Source organism: Temnothorax nylanderi, unplaced genomic scaffold, assembly GCF_030848795.1.
Source record: "Temnothorax nylanderi isolate EJ_2023f unplaced genomic scaffold, tnyl_v1.0 TNYL_tig1118_pilon, whole genome shotgun sequence".
Classification (NCBI taxonomy): Eukaryota; Metazoa; Arthropoda; class Insecta; order Hymenoptera; family Formicidae; genus Temnothorax; species Temnothorax nylanderi.
In genome coordinates, this window is record NW_027250180.1 from 11,858 (window position 1) to 32,500 (window position 20,643).

Consider the following 20,643-nt stretch of genomic DNA (forward strand, 5'->3'; position numbering starts at 1 on the left):
GGATCTACGCAACAACAGCTCAAGCTGATGCAGGAGGACAGCGGAGCAGCCCTGGTTTCAGAGCCGACACCACATTGCAACGAATTTCACAAATTGGACTTGAGCGATGAGTATGAGTATGTAAAGTATCTATGTGAGTGGTAACGATGGGGCTGAGCCTATGTTTGTTGATTTAACGGTGAACGGAACTAAAGTAAGTATGGAATTAGATACGGACACATACGCGACAGTAATTTCAGAGAAATGCTTTAATGAATTTTTCAAAAAGTATAAATTGGTAAAAACAGGAAGAAATTTTAAAGTGTACAACGGTGACATTTTACAACCAATCGGGAAATTAATCAATCTAACAGTCGAATTGGAAAGTAAAACAAAAGTATTGGAATGTTTTATTTTGCCTGGTACGGGGCCAGCATTGATCGGAATACAATGGTTACAAGCGTTTGGGTTATGGCCATTACGTTTAAGGGATAAGAATAAGAATAGTCTTAATAAAATTGATGTCAAAAATGTAGCTAACTATTTTTTTCAAAAAATATAGTGAATTGTTTAGCGATACCCCAGGAATGTATAATAAAAGTAAAACAAAAATACATTTGAAAAACGATGCGCGTCCAATAGCCATGAAATGTAGACATGTCGCGCATGCGTTAAAACAACTGATAGAAAAAAAGCTAGATCGATTAGTTAAATTGGGGCATTTAGAGCCGGTAGAAACTAGTGAATGGGCTACGCCCATAGTACCAGTTTTCAAAAGTAATGGTAAATAATTATTGATAAATATCCATTGCACACAATTAATGAAATTTTCGCAAACCTGCAAGGAGGCACATTGTTTTCCGAGTTGGATTTAGCGCACGCGTACATGCAATTTCCAGTAGATGAAGAATGCTTGCATCTGCTTACAATTGTAACGCACAGGGTTTATTTAGATATAAGAATATTCCAGAAGGTGTCTCGCCAGCACCAGCGAATGTGCAAAGGAAAATGGACGAATGTTTAAGGGGAATTGATGGCGCAATCGCGTATCTCGATAATATATATGTAACGGGTCGCACAGAAGAAGAGCATAAGGCGAATTTGGAAAAAGTTTGCAAAAGATTAGAGGAATGCGGACTACGAATTAATAAAGAAAAGAGCAAATTTATGCAAAACAGAATCGAAATACTAGGGTACGTAATAGACAAAAACGGGTTGCATAAAGCAAAATCTAAAGTACTTGCAATGATAAACGCCTCACAACCGAAAAACCATAAAGATTTAGCGTCGTTTTTAGGGCTTGTAACATTTTACTCGCGATTTCTAAAGAGTAGGGCAGCGAAATTGACTCCATTATACAAACTGCTAAACAAAAAAGAGTTCGAATGGAACGATTGCGTGTACAAAAGCGTTCGATTAGTTGAAAATGAATTAATTTCACCACGTGTACTAGCGCATTACGATCCAACAGAGCAGATAGTGTTAGCATGTGATGCATCGGATTATGGAATTTCTGCAGTATTGTCTCATAAATATAAAGATGGCACGAAGAAGCCGATTGCATACGCGTCTAAGAAAATAGGAAAAAAAGAATTAAGCCGTACAATACTCGACAAAGAAGCGATGGCGATGGACTACGGATTTAAAAGATTTTATGAATTTAAAAGATAATAATATACTGTTGTCAGAGTTAGAACCGAATTTTTCGCATATAAACTTTTTCGAAGAAGGAGTACAAACTTTTGATCACAAAATGTTAGCAGCCGAAAGTAAAAAAGATAACACGGTTAGCAAAATAACAAAGTATGTATTGAGCGAATGGCCTGATGCGAAAAAATTATCGGATGACGAAAAGTGTTACTATTCAAAGCGATTAGAATTAACAGTTGAAAAAGGATGTTTATTTTGGGGTTTACGAGCCGTTATTCCGGAAAATATGAGATTGTCAATATTAAACAAATTACACGCCACGCATCTGGGAATTGTAAAAATCAAAATGTTTGCGCGCTCGTATGTTTGGTGGCCAAGAGTAGACTCTGATATAGAGACATTGGTAAATGGATATAAAATTTGTTTGATTCAACATAAAAAGCCGCCACATACGCCATTAACGACGTAGCCTTGGCCGACGAAAACATGGAGTCGCATTCATTATGATTTCGCTGGGCCATTTTACGATAACATGTATTTGATTATTATCGATGCGCACTCAAAATGGCCTGAGGTAATTAATTTTAAAAATAATACAAAGACTTATAGGCTGATAGAAGAATTCAAAAGCTTGTTCGCGCGTTTTGGATTACCGTTGCACTGCGTTACGGATGGGGGACCGCAGTTTAGAAGTGTACAATTTCACAATTTCTTAGAGAAAAACGGTGTAAAACATACGTACTCGCCTCCATACCATCCAGCTACAAACGGAGCTGCGGAAAACTTCGTACAAACCTTTAAAGATAAAATCACAAAAATCGTTCAGGGGAAGAGACACTGGACACAGCTGTAAATATGTTTTTGTATGATTATCGTAGTATCGAGCATTGTATTACGCGTAGAAGTCCAGCGTATCTGATGTTTAATCGCGAATTACGAACGTGATTTGATCTCTTGAAGCCGAATGTAGCTGAAATGATTGAGGAAAAGCAACGCGCGCAAATCGTAAGTAGAGCAACTAGGCGCAAAGTTAAAGTAGCAGTAGGTGACGATGTCATGGTCGATGATTACGGCATAAGAGCCGATAAGCAAACCGCAGGTAAAATCGTAAAACAGACTTCGCCATCTACGTACGTCGTGCAGACCGATAAAGGTGCAATTCAAAAGCGTCACATCGATCAGATAATTAAGGGCCAAGCGAACAAGTCGATATTGCCTCGCTCTCCACGCTTTCAATAGAGCTTAAATTAAAAAGGCGGGAGAGTTGTGATGTATCACGGAGCGCGGTACAATAGCGAATAATAACACCGACACACTGCGACGGAGTGAGCGGAGCAGCGCCGAGCGACAACGAGGCTAGTACACAGTCGGCTAGCAAGGCGCACACCGCGTGCTCCCAAGCACGATGTTAATAAATGTTGGTCACTGATAGACTGACTTGCATCCCGATCCCGAATATACCATAGATATAGATTTGATAAAGATGCAAATATAGTATACCTGGAATACAGAGGTTCCCAACACTATAACCTGCAGTGCCTGCTATGTAATTTCCACCTCTACCGATTCCTTGAATGTCCCTCAACCGACCTCCGGTACCCGTTGTAGCACCACTAAGAAATATTATTTTGTATTTAAAAACGTACGAGAAAAAATCATGAGAACAAAATAATTAAATATTTCTGCTATTTCAAAGAATAAATAAAACAAGTTACAGAGAGTCTTATGACAGTAAACACAGTAATATAACATATATATCTCAGATATAGAACATTAAGTATCACGAAGTACCTAGTTATGTCTCAAGTAACTTACAAGTTACCTACATGTAGCACCCAATGTCAACATCAAAAGTACTTCTGTGATATATCTCTGATATGTATCACTATACTCTAAGTACTCTATCTGTGATACATAACAATGTAACATATATGTATCAGATATAGAACATTAAGTAACATATACATTTAAAATGCGTAACAAGTGACATATATTTATACTCGGTCAGATATATGGAACGTCGATTCAAAGTTGATTCGACATTGAAGCGATTAATAGCTTGTTTGAATCGAATTAAGAAAAGTCAATTGATCTTTCTCGATTCGATTCAAACAAGCTATCATTGCTTCGACGTTCTTATTTCTGCGTTTAAAGCACCAAAGTGTAAATGCACATGTAGACTCTTAGATCCCCTGTAGGGTAAGCAAGCTGGTGGAGCTTCGGTTGTCCATAGTGAACTCTACACAGATAAAAGAGCATTCTTATTTAGAGAATATCTTTATCTTTGATATGTAAATCTTAAAATGAGATTGTAAAGCGTTAAACAAAGATAAATTACTTGTATCAAACCATTACATATAATTCAATAAAGAAAAATATATTCTTATATTATTCAATAATAATTTTTATTAATGGAAAGCAAAAAAAATAAAAATAAACAAGCACAGTAACAACTGTGCCGCAATCAACACGTAGAACTACGTCTATTAGAATAGAACATATATGGAAGAGGCATTGAACATCGAGTCTGTGTCCGACATCGTGCGAGAGAGAAACGTTAATTGTGCGAGAGAGAAAGGTAGTGAAGCCTAATCGTCCGCAATGCGCATACGCAGATATCAATAACCATATAGTACTATTTCATGTTAAAGTATTCAGCGAAGGAAACTAGACGTAGGGCTACGTCAACTGTCAGCATCTACGTGGCATGCTTCAGATTAATGTGTCAAATTGAATTAATGAATACGATATATTCGAGATCTTGTATACTAAATTATTTAAAGAAAGATATATTTTTTCAATAAAATTTTATTTATTTAATTTAAAATTAATAAATATTTTTTTATTTTTGTAGTATTAACATTTTAACATTTATTTTCTTTTTAATCTTTCTTCTGCTGTAATTTTTGTTCATCCTCATCTTTTTCATTCCGCTTTCGCTTCCTATACAGAAAATAATTTTTTCTAACAATATTTATACAAAGACAACAAATATACATCTTTAAAATTTTTTTTACGGTAAACGCTTTTCAGTTCCCTTTTCCTTAATCTTCCGTTTAACATTTTCTGCTTGCTCCCTTTCATATTCTAACATAGCGCTCAGCAAAACTTCATCCATTCCATCATCCATAACTAAATTTTAAAACAGAGAAATAAATAAATAAATTATACAAAGATACATTATACAACTTTATAGTTTATGGTTAAACAATATTTATATTACATCAAAAAATCGAAGCTTTTTATTAAAATTTAGTTAGAAATAATTAATTAATTTAATTTAATTTACTTTTCAAAAATTCATTCCGTTCAACAGATTGAGGGCATAAATCTTCCTTATCCATATTCGTACAAATGACTTTAAATAAATTACTCTTAAAATATTCAGTTTTGAACAACACCGTTTTTAAAATTGACATATAATACGTGAAACTAGTAACTTAATTTTTAATGTTTTAAATTGAAAATCAAAGATAAAATTTAAAGTATTTATTTATTTATTTATAGATATATTTATTTATTAATTTTTTGATTTAATGTTTTATTTATTTATTTATTTATTTATTTATTATTTCTTTGATTTTTTGATTTATTTATTTATTGTTTAATTTATTTATTGATTCATTGATTGATTTATTTATTGATTTATTTATATATTGTTTTATTGATTTATTGAATTATTGATTGATTTATTTATTGATATATTTATTTATTGTTTTTTTGATTTATTTATTTATTGTTTAATTTATTTATTGATTTATTGATTGATTGATTTATTGATTTATTGATTTATTGTTTTATTAATTTATTAATTTATTGATTGATTGATTGATTGATTGATTTATTTATTTATTAATATATTTATTTATTAATTTTTTGATTTATTGTTTAATTTATTTATTTATTTACTAGCTGGTTACCCGGGCTTCGCCCGGGAGTCGTTTTTCTTCAAACGACTTTATTTGTGTTTCAATATCCTTAATCGAAGAAAATTCCTTTATCAGTTCGGATACCGATTCTCAAAAAAATCGGTAACGAAAAATTATACACTTTATAGCACTCCCCGGGAAATTCTACCCCTGTTTCATATACAATTCTTTGAGATTCGGTAAATTATTTCCCGAAAAATTGGAAAATTTTCGGATACCGGTTTCCAAAAAGATTGGTAACGAAAAATTATACACTTTATGACACTCCCCGGAAAATTCTACCCCTGTTTTATATACAATTCTTTAAGATTCGGTCAATTATTTCCCGAAAAATTGGAAAAATTTCGGATACCGGTTTCCAAAAAGATCGGTAACGAAAAACTATACACTCTATAACACTCCCCGGAAAATTCTACCCCTATTTCATATACTTTTGGTAAAAATTCGGTCGAATAGTTTAAGAGTGTATAAAGAACATACATACATACATACATACAGACATTCTATTTTATATATATAGATTAAACCTTCTTGAAAAGTATTAAAGGAAAATATACTTTATTATATAGTTTTTGAATGCTCTCGATGTAAGCTAAATGTTTTTGCAATTTAATAAATAAATAAATAAATAAATGAATGGATGAATGTATTTAATAAATAAATAAATGAATGAATGAATGGATGAATGGATGAATGGATGAATGGATGAATGGTGAATGAATAAATGGGTGAATGGATGAATGGATTTAATAAATAAATAAATGAATGAATGGATGAATGGATTTAATAAATAAATGAATGAATGGATGAATGGATGAATGAATGAATGGATGAATGGATAAATGGATGAATGGATGAATGGATGAATGGGTGAATGGATTTAATAAATAAATAAATGAATGAATGAATGAATGGATGGATGAATGGATGAATGGATGAATGGGTTAATGGATGAATTGATGAATGGATTTAATAAATAAATTAATGAATGAATGAATGGATGAATGGATGAATGGGTGAATGGATGAATAGATGAATGGGTGAATGAATGAATGGATTTAATAAATAAATAAATGAATGAATGAATAGATGAATGGATGAATGGATGAATGAATGAGTGAATGAATGAATGAATGGATGAATGGGTGAATGGATGAATGGATTTAATAAATAAATCGACCTAAAACAAACTGACATAGTGTACAAAATTAACTGCAGGGATTGTAGGGCCACATATATAGGGCAGACTAAAAGGCATCTGTGTACGCGTCTCAGGGAACACCAGAGCGATATTAGAAAACACGCTAGCAATCTTTCTGTAGTGAGTGAACACCGAATATCCTATGGGCATGATTTTGACTGGGGAAAACCTGAAATATTACATAAGGAAGGACAGACCAGAAAGAGAGAAATAGCGGAGATGTTTTTTATTAAAAAATTTGACGACACCATCAATTTGCAAAAGGACACGGAGAATCTTAACGTTCTCTACGAACATATCATAAAAGAAATATAGCTGGTTTCTCCTCTCCGCTGCTTCCCTCTCTATGTTCTTGCCTTTTATTGTTTACGGCACCAGTCTGTTTATAAGTGTCAGGCTCATCAGTCTAAATTTTACCACCGCTCTGCTATGTCATGTTACAAACATTTCACGAAATATACCGTTCAACGAATTTGTTATTACTTAGATTCCGACGCACAAATATGTAAGTTTCGGTTTTGTATAATATTGATATAATTTTCACTTAATTGCGAATTAATTTTTTGTCGTTTAGTTTTTAGATTCGGTGTAGTTAGGGCATTATGCTTGACTAATCGACATTTGTGAGTTTTGTATACACGCTTGAAAAGGACCGGATCCTCGGTCGAAACGTAGCGTTTTTCGATTAATAAATTTGGCCAGTTGGGTCGATTACAACATCTTTAGTAATTTTTAATAAATAAATAAATGAATGAATGAATGGAATGGATGAATGGGTGAATGGATGAATGGAATAAATGGATGAATGGATGAATGGGTGAATGGATTTAATAAATAAATAAATGAATGAATGAATGAATGAATGGATGGGTGAATGGATGAATGGATGAATGGATGAATGGGTGAATGGATGAATGGGTGAATTAAATCCATTCATCAATTCACCCATTCATCCATTCACCCATTCATCCATTCATCCATCCATTCATACATTCATTCATTTATTTATTTATTAAATCCATTCACCCATTCATCCATTCATCCATTCATCCATTCATCCATTCATCCATTTATCCATTCATCCATTCATTCATTCATCCATCCATTCATTTATTTATTAAATCCATTTACCCATTCATCCATTCATCCATTCACCCATTCATCCATTCATTCATTCATTTATTTATTTATTAAATCCATTCATCCATTCATTTATTCATTTATCTATTTATTAAATTGCAAAAACATTTAGCTTACATCGAGAGCTTTCAAAAACTATATAATAAAGTATATTTTCCTTTAATACTTGTCAAGATTTAAAAAAATCCATTCACCCATTTATCCATTCATCCATTCATCCATTCATCCATTCATTTATTCATTTATGTATTTATTAAATCCATTCATCCATTTATTCATTCATTTATTTATTTATTAAATTGCGAAAACATTTAGCTTACATCGAGAGCTTTCAAAAACTATATAATAAAGTATATTTTCCTTTAATACTTTTCGAGAAAAAACCCATATCGAAAAATTAACCCCGAAAACATTTAGCTTACATCGAGAGCTTTCAAAAACTATATAATAAAGTATATTTTTCTTTAATACTTTTCGAGAAAAAGAAAACGTTGCATGAAAACGTTGCAAGAAAACGTTGCAGTCGTGCCCCCCAAATTTCCCCATACCCCCCGAGAAAGACGTAGTTCTACGTCAAAAATTGGATAGAGAATAACAGTTCCTTCAAACCAAGAATTCATATTATAACGATAAAGACAGTTTAATCTTATTTTAAAATTCAATACTCTCTACGTGAACACAAATAATGTTAATTCAATTTTAGTTATTATGTTACAATAAAAAAGAAGAAATCGGAAGAAGAAGACATTGTGGCGACCTACACCACCCATAAAATGCATCCGCGTATTTTACGACGGTAGTTCGCAAAACGCCGCTGAGCAGCGCATGGCGAGAAGAGCTTTCTCGTATTTAAAATACATCCAGTAGCGTATATAAGCAGACCCCCCTATGAGGTAAAAAACAAATTCGGTTTTAAAATCTCATTATCATCAATAACAATTATTTTTTAATATAATATATTTTTCTTTATTGAATTATAATGCTTTGATGCGAGTAATTTATCTTTGTTTTACGCTATATATAATCTCATTTCAAGATTTACATGTCAAAAATAAAGATATTCTCTAAATAAGAATGTTCCTTTCTTCTGTGATAGCTGTACTGGAATATGCTCACAACAATGCTTAGAAGCCGGGCACGAAGAAAAAAAGAGATAGGTTGCTCAGTGTCCAGACAGAGAAAGAAACGGACGTTGAGCAACCTATCTCTTTTTTTCTTCGTGCCCGGCTTCTAAGCATTGCAGTGAGCATTCCAATATATAGTACAGAGTTCACTGGTTGTCCGATTGGGCTCCTCGATCAATAAACGTAGGTGCACTTTTTGGTATGCGCTGCCATAATATGCATTAAATGCGCATATAATACGGGACAAATAGGCGCTTTAAATGTGCATTTACGACCCGCATTTAATGCAAAGTTTAATGTACATTCAAAGGGCATTATACGCGCATTGGCGCTTCTTGGGAATGTAACATATGTGTATCAGATATAGAACATTAAGTAACATATACATTTCAAATGCGTGACATATATTTATACTCGGTCAGATATATGTTAAGAAAAGTCAATTGATCTTTCTCAATTCAATTCAAACGCTATCAATTGCTTCGACGTTGAATCAACTTTGAATCAATGTTACTTTTTTTATCGAGACAGGAATTATGGAAATAAGCCAGATAAAAATTAGATGTAAATATAGGGGAGACGGCTGGTCTAGTGGGTAGAGCGCGAGATTCGTAATCCGGAGAACCGGGTTTCGAATCCCGCTAGGCCGATGAAAATTTTTCTCAGCAAAACGCTGCCCCCCCCCCCCCCATCTGGCGGATAGATCCAAATGGATACAGTATCCCTAGATGGTAAACTGGGCTCCGTCTTTCGGAAGAGACGTTAAGCCGTTGGTCCAAAAGGGTTAAGAAAAGGAGATGGTAATGGTAGTTGGATAGGGTTGGGTACGTCCCTGCAAAAACGCCATAAGGATACTAGATTGCAAACCCTACAGGGATACGCAATAAAATAATAGTTTACGGAGTTTAAATTAGATGTAAATATATATATATATATATGTATATATATTAACAATATAGTTTTTGAGCAGAGACAAAAATAATTTCACAATCAATTTAAAGCAGTAAATTGTCGATAAATTGAAGTCTTTTTGTTAAAGCAGAGAATACTTTATTTCGCGAAAAAGTCGCTGCTTTACCAAAACACAACATTTAAAGCAGTAAATTGTTGATAAATTGTATATTGAATATATGTAAGTATTGGAAGACATAAATGACTAATATATATGTCGAAATAGTTCAGGCATACATTTTCCACGCGAAACGAGGTGCCACATGGGTTCGTGGCGTGCTTTACAAGCTCGTTTATTGTATATCGCCACAAATATTCACACAGATGATCAACTAACTTATCTTGTTTAATACCACCTCTACTTAAACGAGCTTGTAAAGCGCGCCACGAACCCATGTGACAACTCGTCTCGCGTGGAAAGTATATGCGTGAACTATTTCGACATATATATTAGTCATTTATGCCTTCCAATACTCACATATATTCAATATACAATTTATCAACAATTTACTGCTTTAAATGTTGTGTTTTGGTAAAGCAGCGACTTTTTCGCGAAATAAAGTATTCTCTGCTTAAAAAAAAAACGTAATATTAGTCGTTTATGCCTTCCAATACTCAAAATAGCTGCTATATTTTCCAAACTTTTTTTGTTAATAACTTTTTAACGAATAACGACCGCCGGCTAAAAACTTCTAAAAGTCACTCAGGAGGGTGATTTTGACAACATATGTCAAGGTCAAGGTCATCGGAGGGTGGTCCGTATTACTACATAATTACCAATAATAATCAGACTCACATTAATCAGTTTTTTATAATTATACAGGGTGTTTCCTAAATAAGTAGACAAACTTGAAGGGGATATTTCTCGGCTTATTTTAAGAAGGAAAAGTCCTTCTTAAAGAAACATGTGTCTTAAACTGGTTTGTTTTCAAAATGCACAAGGGTCAAAGATGTATGCTCCTGGTGGATCTAAAAATGTTTTATCGGTACTAGAAAATGGTTCTTAATACCATATGTACAAATAACATTTGAAAATTTGAATCAAATATCTTTAAACATTTTTCCAGATTTTCGAAAGGACCTCGTCATATCCTTACGGAAATTGGGTTTCGGTGAAATTTGCTCAAACTTTGGTAATAAATAGTATATGTAATACTAATCAAAAGTCACAATGGGCAAGATTCACAATAATCAACCGTTTAGATGCTATCAGCGTTTAAAAGTCAAAATAAGGTATTATTTCAGTACTATTGGGACAGTAGATTTCGATGAAATTGTCTGAAACTTTGGAAATAGATAGTTTATATCATGCTGATCGAAAGTTACAATGGGCAAGATTCACAATAATCGGCCGTTTAAGCGCAATCAGTGTTCAAAAATAAGGATATACTTCCGAATGACCCCTGCTCCCGATCGACCTAAAGTTTTACACATAAGTTATTTTCAATGTGAGGAATAAAATACGCGTGATCCCAACTTCGGGAAATTAAAAAAAAAAGTTCATGACAGCACTTATCGACTAATAAAATCGATTCTATATGATATATATGTTACGGGCAAAGTCCGCATGGTGTGCAGTGTCGGCACTGCCCGGGCAATGTCAGCATTGCACAACGCGACTGGGCAAAGTAGTTTATTAGCGGACATTGCCCGGTTTGATATAGGCAAAGTTAACACTGCCCATTCAGCGATGGCGATGTCAGCAACTATTATCACATTGCGGACTTTGCTCGGTTCCAAGTGGGCAATGTCGACAATGCTAAATCTCCGTGGACTAAGCTGCGCTAAATGGACATGTCAGGCTCAAAGACCGAAAACGCTCACTGAGCGAAAAAACCGACCACAACGCGTTGTGGCATATTCAAAAAGGTCACAACTGCTTACTGCTTACGTCTTACTGCATACTTTTAAGCTAAATCTACATCCATCGTAACGCTTTGATCGTGGTCGTAAACAAAGAAGCCGTCGTAAACCGTATATCTATGCCAATATATCTATAAACACACTTTTCTTCGCACGTTGAGACAGGTTAAGTTATGTTGTAACGCCAGACAAGCGTCGTAATCGTAAGAGTTCAAACTGAGTCAATTCATACGATGGGCGGTTACGATGAGCGTTACGATCGCTTACGAACTTTACGATAGATGTAGTTCGGGCTTTATGGCTACTGTAGATGAGAAATAACATAAATAATTCGTCTTAAAACTTTAAATGCATTTTTCTCAAAACAAGATTTTTTTAAACTGGGCACACTCATAACTCAATGAATTTTCAACGAATACATTTAAAATTTTTTGTGAAGGCTTATAATTAGATTATCTTCAGTTGCACGTACGGAATTTTCGATTGAATGATTTGTTGTTTTTTGCTTCTTAATAGAGGAAGCTTTGTTTTCGTAAATTTCGTATATGAACCTTTGATTGCGTATAAAGTTGGGTCTAATCAATCAAATTTAAAAGAATTATACTGAAATAGGTGTAGAAAAACCAAAGAAAAAATTGTTTTTGAGTTTATGATGCTAATATGTTCAGAATGTTCTAAAACGTCGAAAAATTGCGTTTAAAAAAATGTCCGTGTGTGTGTGTGTGTGTGTGTGTGTGTGTGTGTGTGTGTGTGTGTGTGTGTGTGTGTGTGCGTGCGCGTGTGTATGTGCGTGTGCGTGTGCGTGGGCATGTGTGTGTGTGTGTGTACGGATTTGATGTCCGTGGTTGCTCTAACTTCCGCAAATTTTAAGATATCGGGCTTAATTTTTAATTAAATGTAGAGTATCATTAAAGGAAGGTTGGTATTGAATTTGGCGATGATCGGTTCATTTTTTATAAAATTTTGAATTTTTTGAGAAATGTCCGTGGTTGCTCTAACTTCCGCAAATTTTCAGATATCGAGCTCAATTTTTTTTTAAATGTAGAGTATTATTAAAGGAAAGTTGGTATTAAATTTGGCGGTGATCGGTAAAGGGGTTCTTTCTTTAAAAAATTTGGAATTTTTTAAGAAATGTCCGTGGCTGCTCTAACTTCCACAAATTTTGAGATATCGGAATACTTTTAATTCTATTATATTCTTCAGTCTTTTTTACCCCTATTTCATATATAATTCTTTAAGATTTGGTTTATTAGATCCAGCTTTATACGCGATCAAAGGTCCATTTTTTTTTTAAATGTCTGTGATAGCTATAACTTCCGCAAATTTGAAGATATCGGGCTATTTCTAATTCTATTATCTTCTTCGGTCTTTTCTACCCTTATTTCATATATTTATAGGATTTGGTTGATTAGACCCAGCTTTATACACGATTAAAGGTGCATATGCGAAGTCCATATACTTATGGATCATGTAGCTTGAACTCCCAAAGTCAACATCGATTTGACATTGCATCAATTGTAAAACCCCACTTGTGTTACTAAGCTAACCCTTTTTCAATTTATAAAAAGGTTAAATTTAAAGTTAAAAAAAGTGTGAAAATTAGAAACTTGCACATTACTTCTTCATCATTACAGATCGCTACCATTACTCCTATTTTATTTTGCTCATAAAGCTTCCTCTATGAGGAAGCCAAACTAATAAATACTAATAATTATGCATCAAATAAAATACAAACTTCCTCATAGAAGAGTTTTGTGAGCGAAATAAAATAGGAGCAATGGTAGCGATCTGTAATGATGAGGAAGCAATGTGCAAATTTCTAATTTGCACACTTTTTTACGTTAAAAAACAAATCAAATGTTCACTGATTTTTGGAACGTTCTTTTTTTCGTTCGTCATTTTGTAACAAATTATTATTTTTTTTAATCCGTATGTGCAACTGAAACTATTGTTTCATATTTTAAAAAAATACTTTTTTTTTGTTTCAAAACTTTTGTTGGTCCGCTACATATGTGCCCGTTTGACATAATTTTTTCTAGGCGGCTCACACTATTGGCTATTGTAGCTATAAATATTAATATTTTTTCACGAAAATTTTACAAGAAGTAGTTCAAATTATGTACTTTGTGATGTTAATAAAGTAATTTGAAAAAAAAAAATTATTTGCCAGCAAAAAAATCTTTAAAAATAGCCTTTTTTTAAGCTGACTGGTTTCCCCCCTTAAGATGCTAATACGGCTCTGTGATTGGTCTATGATATCTTAAGATTGTACTTCAGATGGCCTCAAATATGTATAAGAACCGGCTATTAATACCGACTTAACTCATGTCAGTTTTTTTTCTTTTATTATATTTTAAATTCACCTGAAAGGTGCCACGCCAGTTGGAAAGTTATGCGTCTCTGCTGTAAAAATAAGATGTTGTTTGACATCTTCCAAGTGAAAGTTGCTGCATTCATGAGTTTTCGTAGGACGTAATATAGGAATTTTAAATCCTTCTATTGCGCTACTATTATCGCTGAATTTAATCACATTGTTTGGATTGCTGTAATTTTGCGTATCCATAATCATGTCAATTAGGGATTGTTTTTCTTCTTTGCCATCCAAAATGATACGTCCTTTAAAGAACCAGTGGCGACTATGCTCACTATTTGATTGGGCAAGATCAAAGCATTCTACACTAGTTGGATTACGTTTTAATTTTTGGAGAAATAATTCTGTATAAAAATCTAAATCCCAATCATCAAATGCCAAACCTGCAAAATAAAATTATAGCATTATACACTGTGTATAAAAAGTACCGGGACGGCAGTATATCTCGACAGGATGGAATTTTCTGAAAAAATGTTATATACAAAAGTTCTAGGGTTTAAAAAGATCTATTTACTGATCTTATCAGTGTGACCTTGAGTCCGGTCCATGTAAGCCCTCAAGTTTGCGATGGCCCTCGCGGGTGTTGACGCAATGCGATTTCTACCCAGTGCTCTGAATGTCAACCTGAAGAAATTCAAGCAAGCGCGGGTAAACGGTGCACCCCGTGCCGTTTGCCCATAAAACGGCCTGTGCTGCTGCCCAATCCCAAGGACTTGGTGTAACAGATGCAGCCGGCCGTACATAACGGGGGAGCGATTCGCGAGGCGTTTCGCGACGGGAGCTCGTCTAACGTGGGCTGTGCCCGACAGGAGCGGGTAGCTGGCTCACCATGTGCCACGCTACCCATAAAACGATCTGGTAAATGACTTATCCTGGTCTCCGGGCAACAGACATGAGCCGATTGGTGAAACATCAAACATGGGAACGAGTGAACACGGCACTTGCGACGGTAATTTATCAAACGTGAGCATAAGACCGCTCGAGTACCGAGGGAAGCCCCACACGTGGCTAGTGGTGCCCTATCATTTGGTGTCGGACTCTCGGGGGCGTAAGGGTCGCTAGAGGATACGTGGAGTCTCTGAGAGACATTCATGATGCACATTACCCTTGTAGGGGGAGGGGGCTTTGTTACCCCACCTCCGTATGCTTTTAAGGCCGCCACGCTGCGTGCCTGGAGCTACGGAGTGCCTACTACCTGGGCAACATCACAGGTCCAATGAGTGTCATAGACACATCAGTGTCATATAGTAGTCGCCAGGAAACCGTGCTCCTGCGTTTGAGGAGTCGGCTGGTCCGGGAATATGTAATCTATTAAGGTATGTGCTCTGTAAGGGGAAATCCCCGGCTCTAATTCTAGCGTGAAGGAAAGTACTGGGAAGAACCGTGCGACACCCCGGACGGGTTACTGGGGGGGCTAACCGCCTAGACCCCCTGGTACAGTCGTAACTATGACTCTCTATAAGGTAGCCAAATGCCTTATCATCTAATTAGTCACACGCATGAATGGATTAACGAGATTCCCACTGTCCCTATCTACTATCTAGCGAAACCACTGCCAAGGGAACGGGCTTAGAAAAATGCGGGAAAAGAAGGCCCTGTTGAGCTTGACTCTAGTCTGGCACGAGCCCGCAAAGCCCACGCTTAGTACGCGTTTGTCCCGCATAGACCAATCCGCGCGACCTGCTAAAATGATCGGCTAAGCCCGCGCAGCCAGTCGAATTTAAGGTAAATGTACCAATGCCTGGACACGTACCTATGTCTGGATATTTTCATCATTTTAGTCATTAAATAAGTTATAACGTGAATCAAAGGTTAAAATCAAAGAATCAAAGATAAAAATATTTTTCGTGTATTATATTTTTATCTTTGATTATAATTCGCGTTATACTTACTTAAAAACTAAAGTGATAAAGGTGTCCCTAAAGACATAGGTCTTAAGTGTCCCGGTACATTTATCTTAACATATATATTACTATACCGGAGTTCAACACAAATTATTGAATGAGAAGCTACTTACAAATAATAGTGACCTTACCTCAGGGTACGAATTATTGACACGCACCGTAATTTCGCGGGCCCGTTTACTCGAGCGGACCACGCAGGCTGGGCTTCGCGGGCTCATGCGTCTCAGGACTTCGAGCCCTTGTGCGGGTCGGGCTGGTTTGCAGAACTCTGACACACACACACACACACACACACACACACACACACACACACACACACACACACACACACACACACACAACGCACGCGCACAACGCACGCACACACACACGCATAAAAGTATCAAAGTAAAATTATCGAAAAGTGAATACTTTACGAGCTATTTCATATTTTATATTAAAAATATTGTGACAGAATTTGAAATATCTCAGGAAATTCTTAATGAAAGAGAGCTTTATTATAGGAGAAGGTGGGGCACGTTGAGACACCTAAATTTAACTTGCTGTATTTCTTTAAATATTTATGCTAAAATTCTTTATAAAATGATTTCCAACACAGATTTACTTAAATTTTGAAATTTTAATAAGTTTATTGGTTAGCGTGCTTTACTTCCTAAATAATAAAAAAAATCAATTTTTGAAAAGTGTCTCATCCTGCCCCACTAATGGGCCAGATTGAGACACCTAGTAGGGAAGATTAAAACAATGTAAAGCACCATAAGATACATCAATAATAATTTGTGTTATGATTTATTTGTGAATATATATTAGATAGGAACAATATTAGAACATCAAAAAATATTATAGGATGAAAAAACATTGTGTCGGCATCAAAATTACTTGAGGTTTTTTCCGTTATCTGACCATTTTCAATAAGCAACAGATCTAAAACAAGAAACAATCTTTTAAAATACAGTTCTTTTTAAAGGCGTCTCATCTTAATCCAAAAAGTTTTATGTCTCAACTTGCTCCATAGTTATTTGTCTCAAGGTGCCCCAACAGCAGTTTTCAAAGCTAACAAAGCTAGACCAAACTAAATTGATTACTGTGCAAAAATATGAACTGTGAAAATTAAACACAGCTATATAGGCTATCATTCAGTAATAAATCTAAAGTGTTTACAATCATAATTAATTAATTAATTCAGTATACCTTAACAAATTAAAATTTACATTTAAGGAGATCCTGGAGTGACGGCCGAACTTCGACGGGGTCGATAATTTTGACCGTTTTCTATATTACCGGCCTATATCTGTCCTTATCTAACGAGATATCATGCAATATATCCTTGTCAGATTGCAACGCCATATCCTTGTCAGATTGCAACGCCATGTACACTGCGTGTGTGTACATGCATAAAATCAGTTGGATGAAAAATCTTTCTTATTAGGCTTTTAATCTTAGTTTCAATGGTGCCACGCTGTTCTTTAATACAATCCGAGGTGCGGGACATTTTCGATTTGTACACGTAAGCTATATAATTTGTATATAAGCGAACGTTTCCTTGAAGTGACAGCTCTAGGTACAAAAAGTGCAACACCAAGTAGTATTAAATATATTTTTCTAAGTTTTTAGTCTTAAATTTACTATCCCGCACATGATTTCTGTACGTACTTTAAACGTGTAAATGGATTTTCCATTCTGTAAAGCTAATTCGAAGAAAATTGGTCGAACTAAAATGTCGGTAATTGCCGTGACTCCAGGATCCCCAAACACTTATCTTTCGCTCACAACAAAACAATGTAATCTGATTGCAAAAGCTAAAATTATATTACCTCCTGAATAAACAAGGCATGCAGTGCAACCAACCTAAAAAACCCCCTTCCCCTCCAACCAGCAATGTCTCAAGGTGCCCCGTGTCTCAACGTGCCCCACTCTCCCCTAGTGTTTTAAAAACATCTCGACAAGGGCTACAAGAATATGCAATAAAAAATAGGAGGTCCCATTAAAAAAATTTAAGTTGACCTTATTCTGACCTTGGCGACGCCACCCAAGGTCACACTGATAAGATCAGTAAATAGATCTTTTAAAACTCTACAACTTTTGTAAACAATTTTTCAAAAAATTTTATCTTTTCGAGATATACTGTTGCGTCCCGGTACTTTTTATACACACTGTATAATGTTGAAAATGTCACAACAATTAAAATGTAACCTAATTATTAGAGACAATAAAAATTTGCGTCAATCTACTAACAAGAAAATATTACATTGATTAACAAAATCACAATACTCAATTTATATCAAAATTTCGCATAACTTCAAATAAGCATATCTTCGCGAAAAATTGTCATATTTGAAAAAACTTTTAGTAATTCTTTACAATAGGGCCTTTTCCGAATTTTGATTTTCTTGCGGTTCTCTTGGTAAAAACCTTTGTTGTGACTCCGACAGTGATAATCAATCGGGAGAGCCCGAAAAATATGTACCTTACCTCAATCAATCGTTTATCCCCCTTCTAAAACCTGCCTGGCTCTCGGGTAGTAATCCCAGTCTCTCAACCTCCTGCTCTAATCTATTTCTAAGAATCTCCGCGTAGATCTTATTGTATGCCGAGCAAAGAAGAGATATTCCCCTGTAGTTTCCAACGACCTCCTGGTCTCCTCTCTTATGTAAGGGCACGAATATGGACGTCTTCCAATCCTTCGGGAGGACTTTCTCCGTCCATATCTGTCTCAGCAGCTCTACTAGATCATCTCTGACAGCCCTGCCACCGTATTTCCATGCTTTCATGGGAATACCATCCACTCTTGCTGCCTTCTTTGTCTTTAGCTTTTTCACAGCCTCATGTATTTCCTCTTCACACGGCATCTCCTCCCCTTGATATTCCTGTGCCCCCGAGGGCTCCCTAGGATTGTTATCGTCCACCTGTACAACCGTGCTCTCCAGTAACTCCATAAAGTGTTTCTTCCACACCTCCTTCCTTATATTAGCTTCCTTCCATACTTTCTTCCTCCTTTTTTTATTGATAAACTTCCATACCTCTGCCACGTTCCTCAGATTCTTTAGCTCAATCTCTTCTTCCTCTTTCTTCTCCCTTTGTTTCTACTCCGCCAGCTCCTTCAGTTTCCTCTTTTCCTCCAGAAACTTGTCTTTCCTTTCCTTACCCATTCTCCATTTCTTGTAAAGTCTATGCACCTGCCTCTTCTTTCTTGTACACTGCCTGTCCCACCAATCTTTGTGCCCTAGTTCCCTCTTAACAGTTTTCAGCTTTCTCTTTACCAGGGCCTCTTGCACTATATCTTTCAGCTTCTGCCACTTATCTTCCACCGACCCCTGCAGGTCGTGTTCCCATATTATACTATCCGTGCTTTCCCTATATTTCTGTATTGCTTTTTTGTCCCAACAGATCTTCCATATCTCCTCTTCTCTTCTTTCTTCCTTTCCTTCTTCTCCCTCTTCCTCTCCGCCTCCCTCCAACGTCACCATCATCGGCATGTGATCCGAGTCCACTCTGTCCCCTATACTGAGTTCTCGCACAAAATCCCGCGCTTTTTTATTACAAAAGACGTAGTCTATTACGGAACTACCCCTTGCTCCTACGAACGTATATTCTCCGTCCCAATCGCCTACCATTGTACCGTTCAGAACGTACCAGCCTTTATCCTGTATTAAATCTATTAGCCCCTTTCCGCCATTACTTACCAACTTATCTTTACTTTTTCTCTCCACCCCGCCGTCTTCTTCCTCTCCACCCCCCAGTTCGCCGATCCTGTTAAAGTCTCCCCCTATTAACATAAACTCCCCATCCATTCCCTCTGTCACATTATCCAATATTACTTTTAAATCATCCCAGCACTCCTTATTACATACCGAGATAATGTACTTAATTTCCTCACCCTCCACGATTTCCGAGATTAACACCCCCTTCTCTTGTTTACATATAATTTTCGTGTTCTGATCTCCCCAATTTTTCTTTTTACCTATAATAAATCCCCCTTTTGCTCTACCATTCTTCTTATCTTTAGTTGCAAAACTACATTCCCAATCGTGCGTTTTTGGGAGTTTTTCTTTTAACTTTCCCCACCCTTCTTTATCCACCCATGTTTCACACAGGCTAATGAAATCGTACTTACATATAAATTTCCAGAAATCTTTCCCTTTATTCCCTACCCCCGCCACGTTCCAAAACATTATCTTCCTACATAATTTATCATTTTCCCCTCTGCTTCTCTTTTCCCTTTTCTTCTTATCCTTCTCTACCGTCCGTTTCTTCATCGTCTTCTCTTCTTGGCTACTTCCTAGAAATTTTTCTTTTCTCTAACATCCCTCGCATCATCATTCCAAACGTATAGTTTTCCATCTATATTTATTTTCCTATACCCTACATTCACGCTCCTCCCCGTCTCTCCCTCTCGCTTCTTGCGCGCTCTCTCAGCTTTCTCTGCACGTCTCTTTCCTCCTGCGACATATCGTGATTAATGTATACTCTCCTGCCCGTTAATTTATTTTTCTCCTTCATTATTTTCTCTTTCACCTCCCAATCGTACAGC

At 35.7% G+C, this 20,643-nt stretch overlaps 1 protein-coding gene across 1 annotated transcript; it reads right to left on the minus strand.

Annotated features, from left to right (window-relative positions):
- Positions 1-776: 776 nt before the first annotated feature.
- On the minus strand, positions 777-20,368 carry LOC139786706 (uncharacterized). The gene is made up of 2 exons (XM_071725825.1): positions 14,201-20,368; positions 777-3,242 (listed from the first exon to the last, which is right to left on the minus strand). Exon 1 carries the CDS (start codon positions 20,366-20,368, stop codon positions 19,196-19,198), a length of 1,173 nt encoding a protein of 390 aa, XP_071581926.1. The 3' UTR covers positions 777-3,242; positions 14,201-19,195.
- Positions 20,369-20,643: the final 275 nt, after the last annotated feature.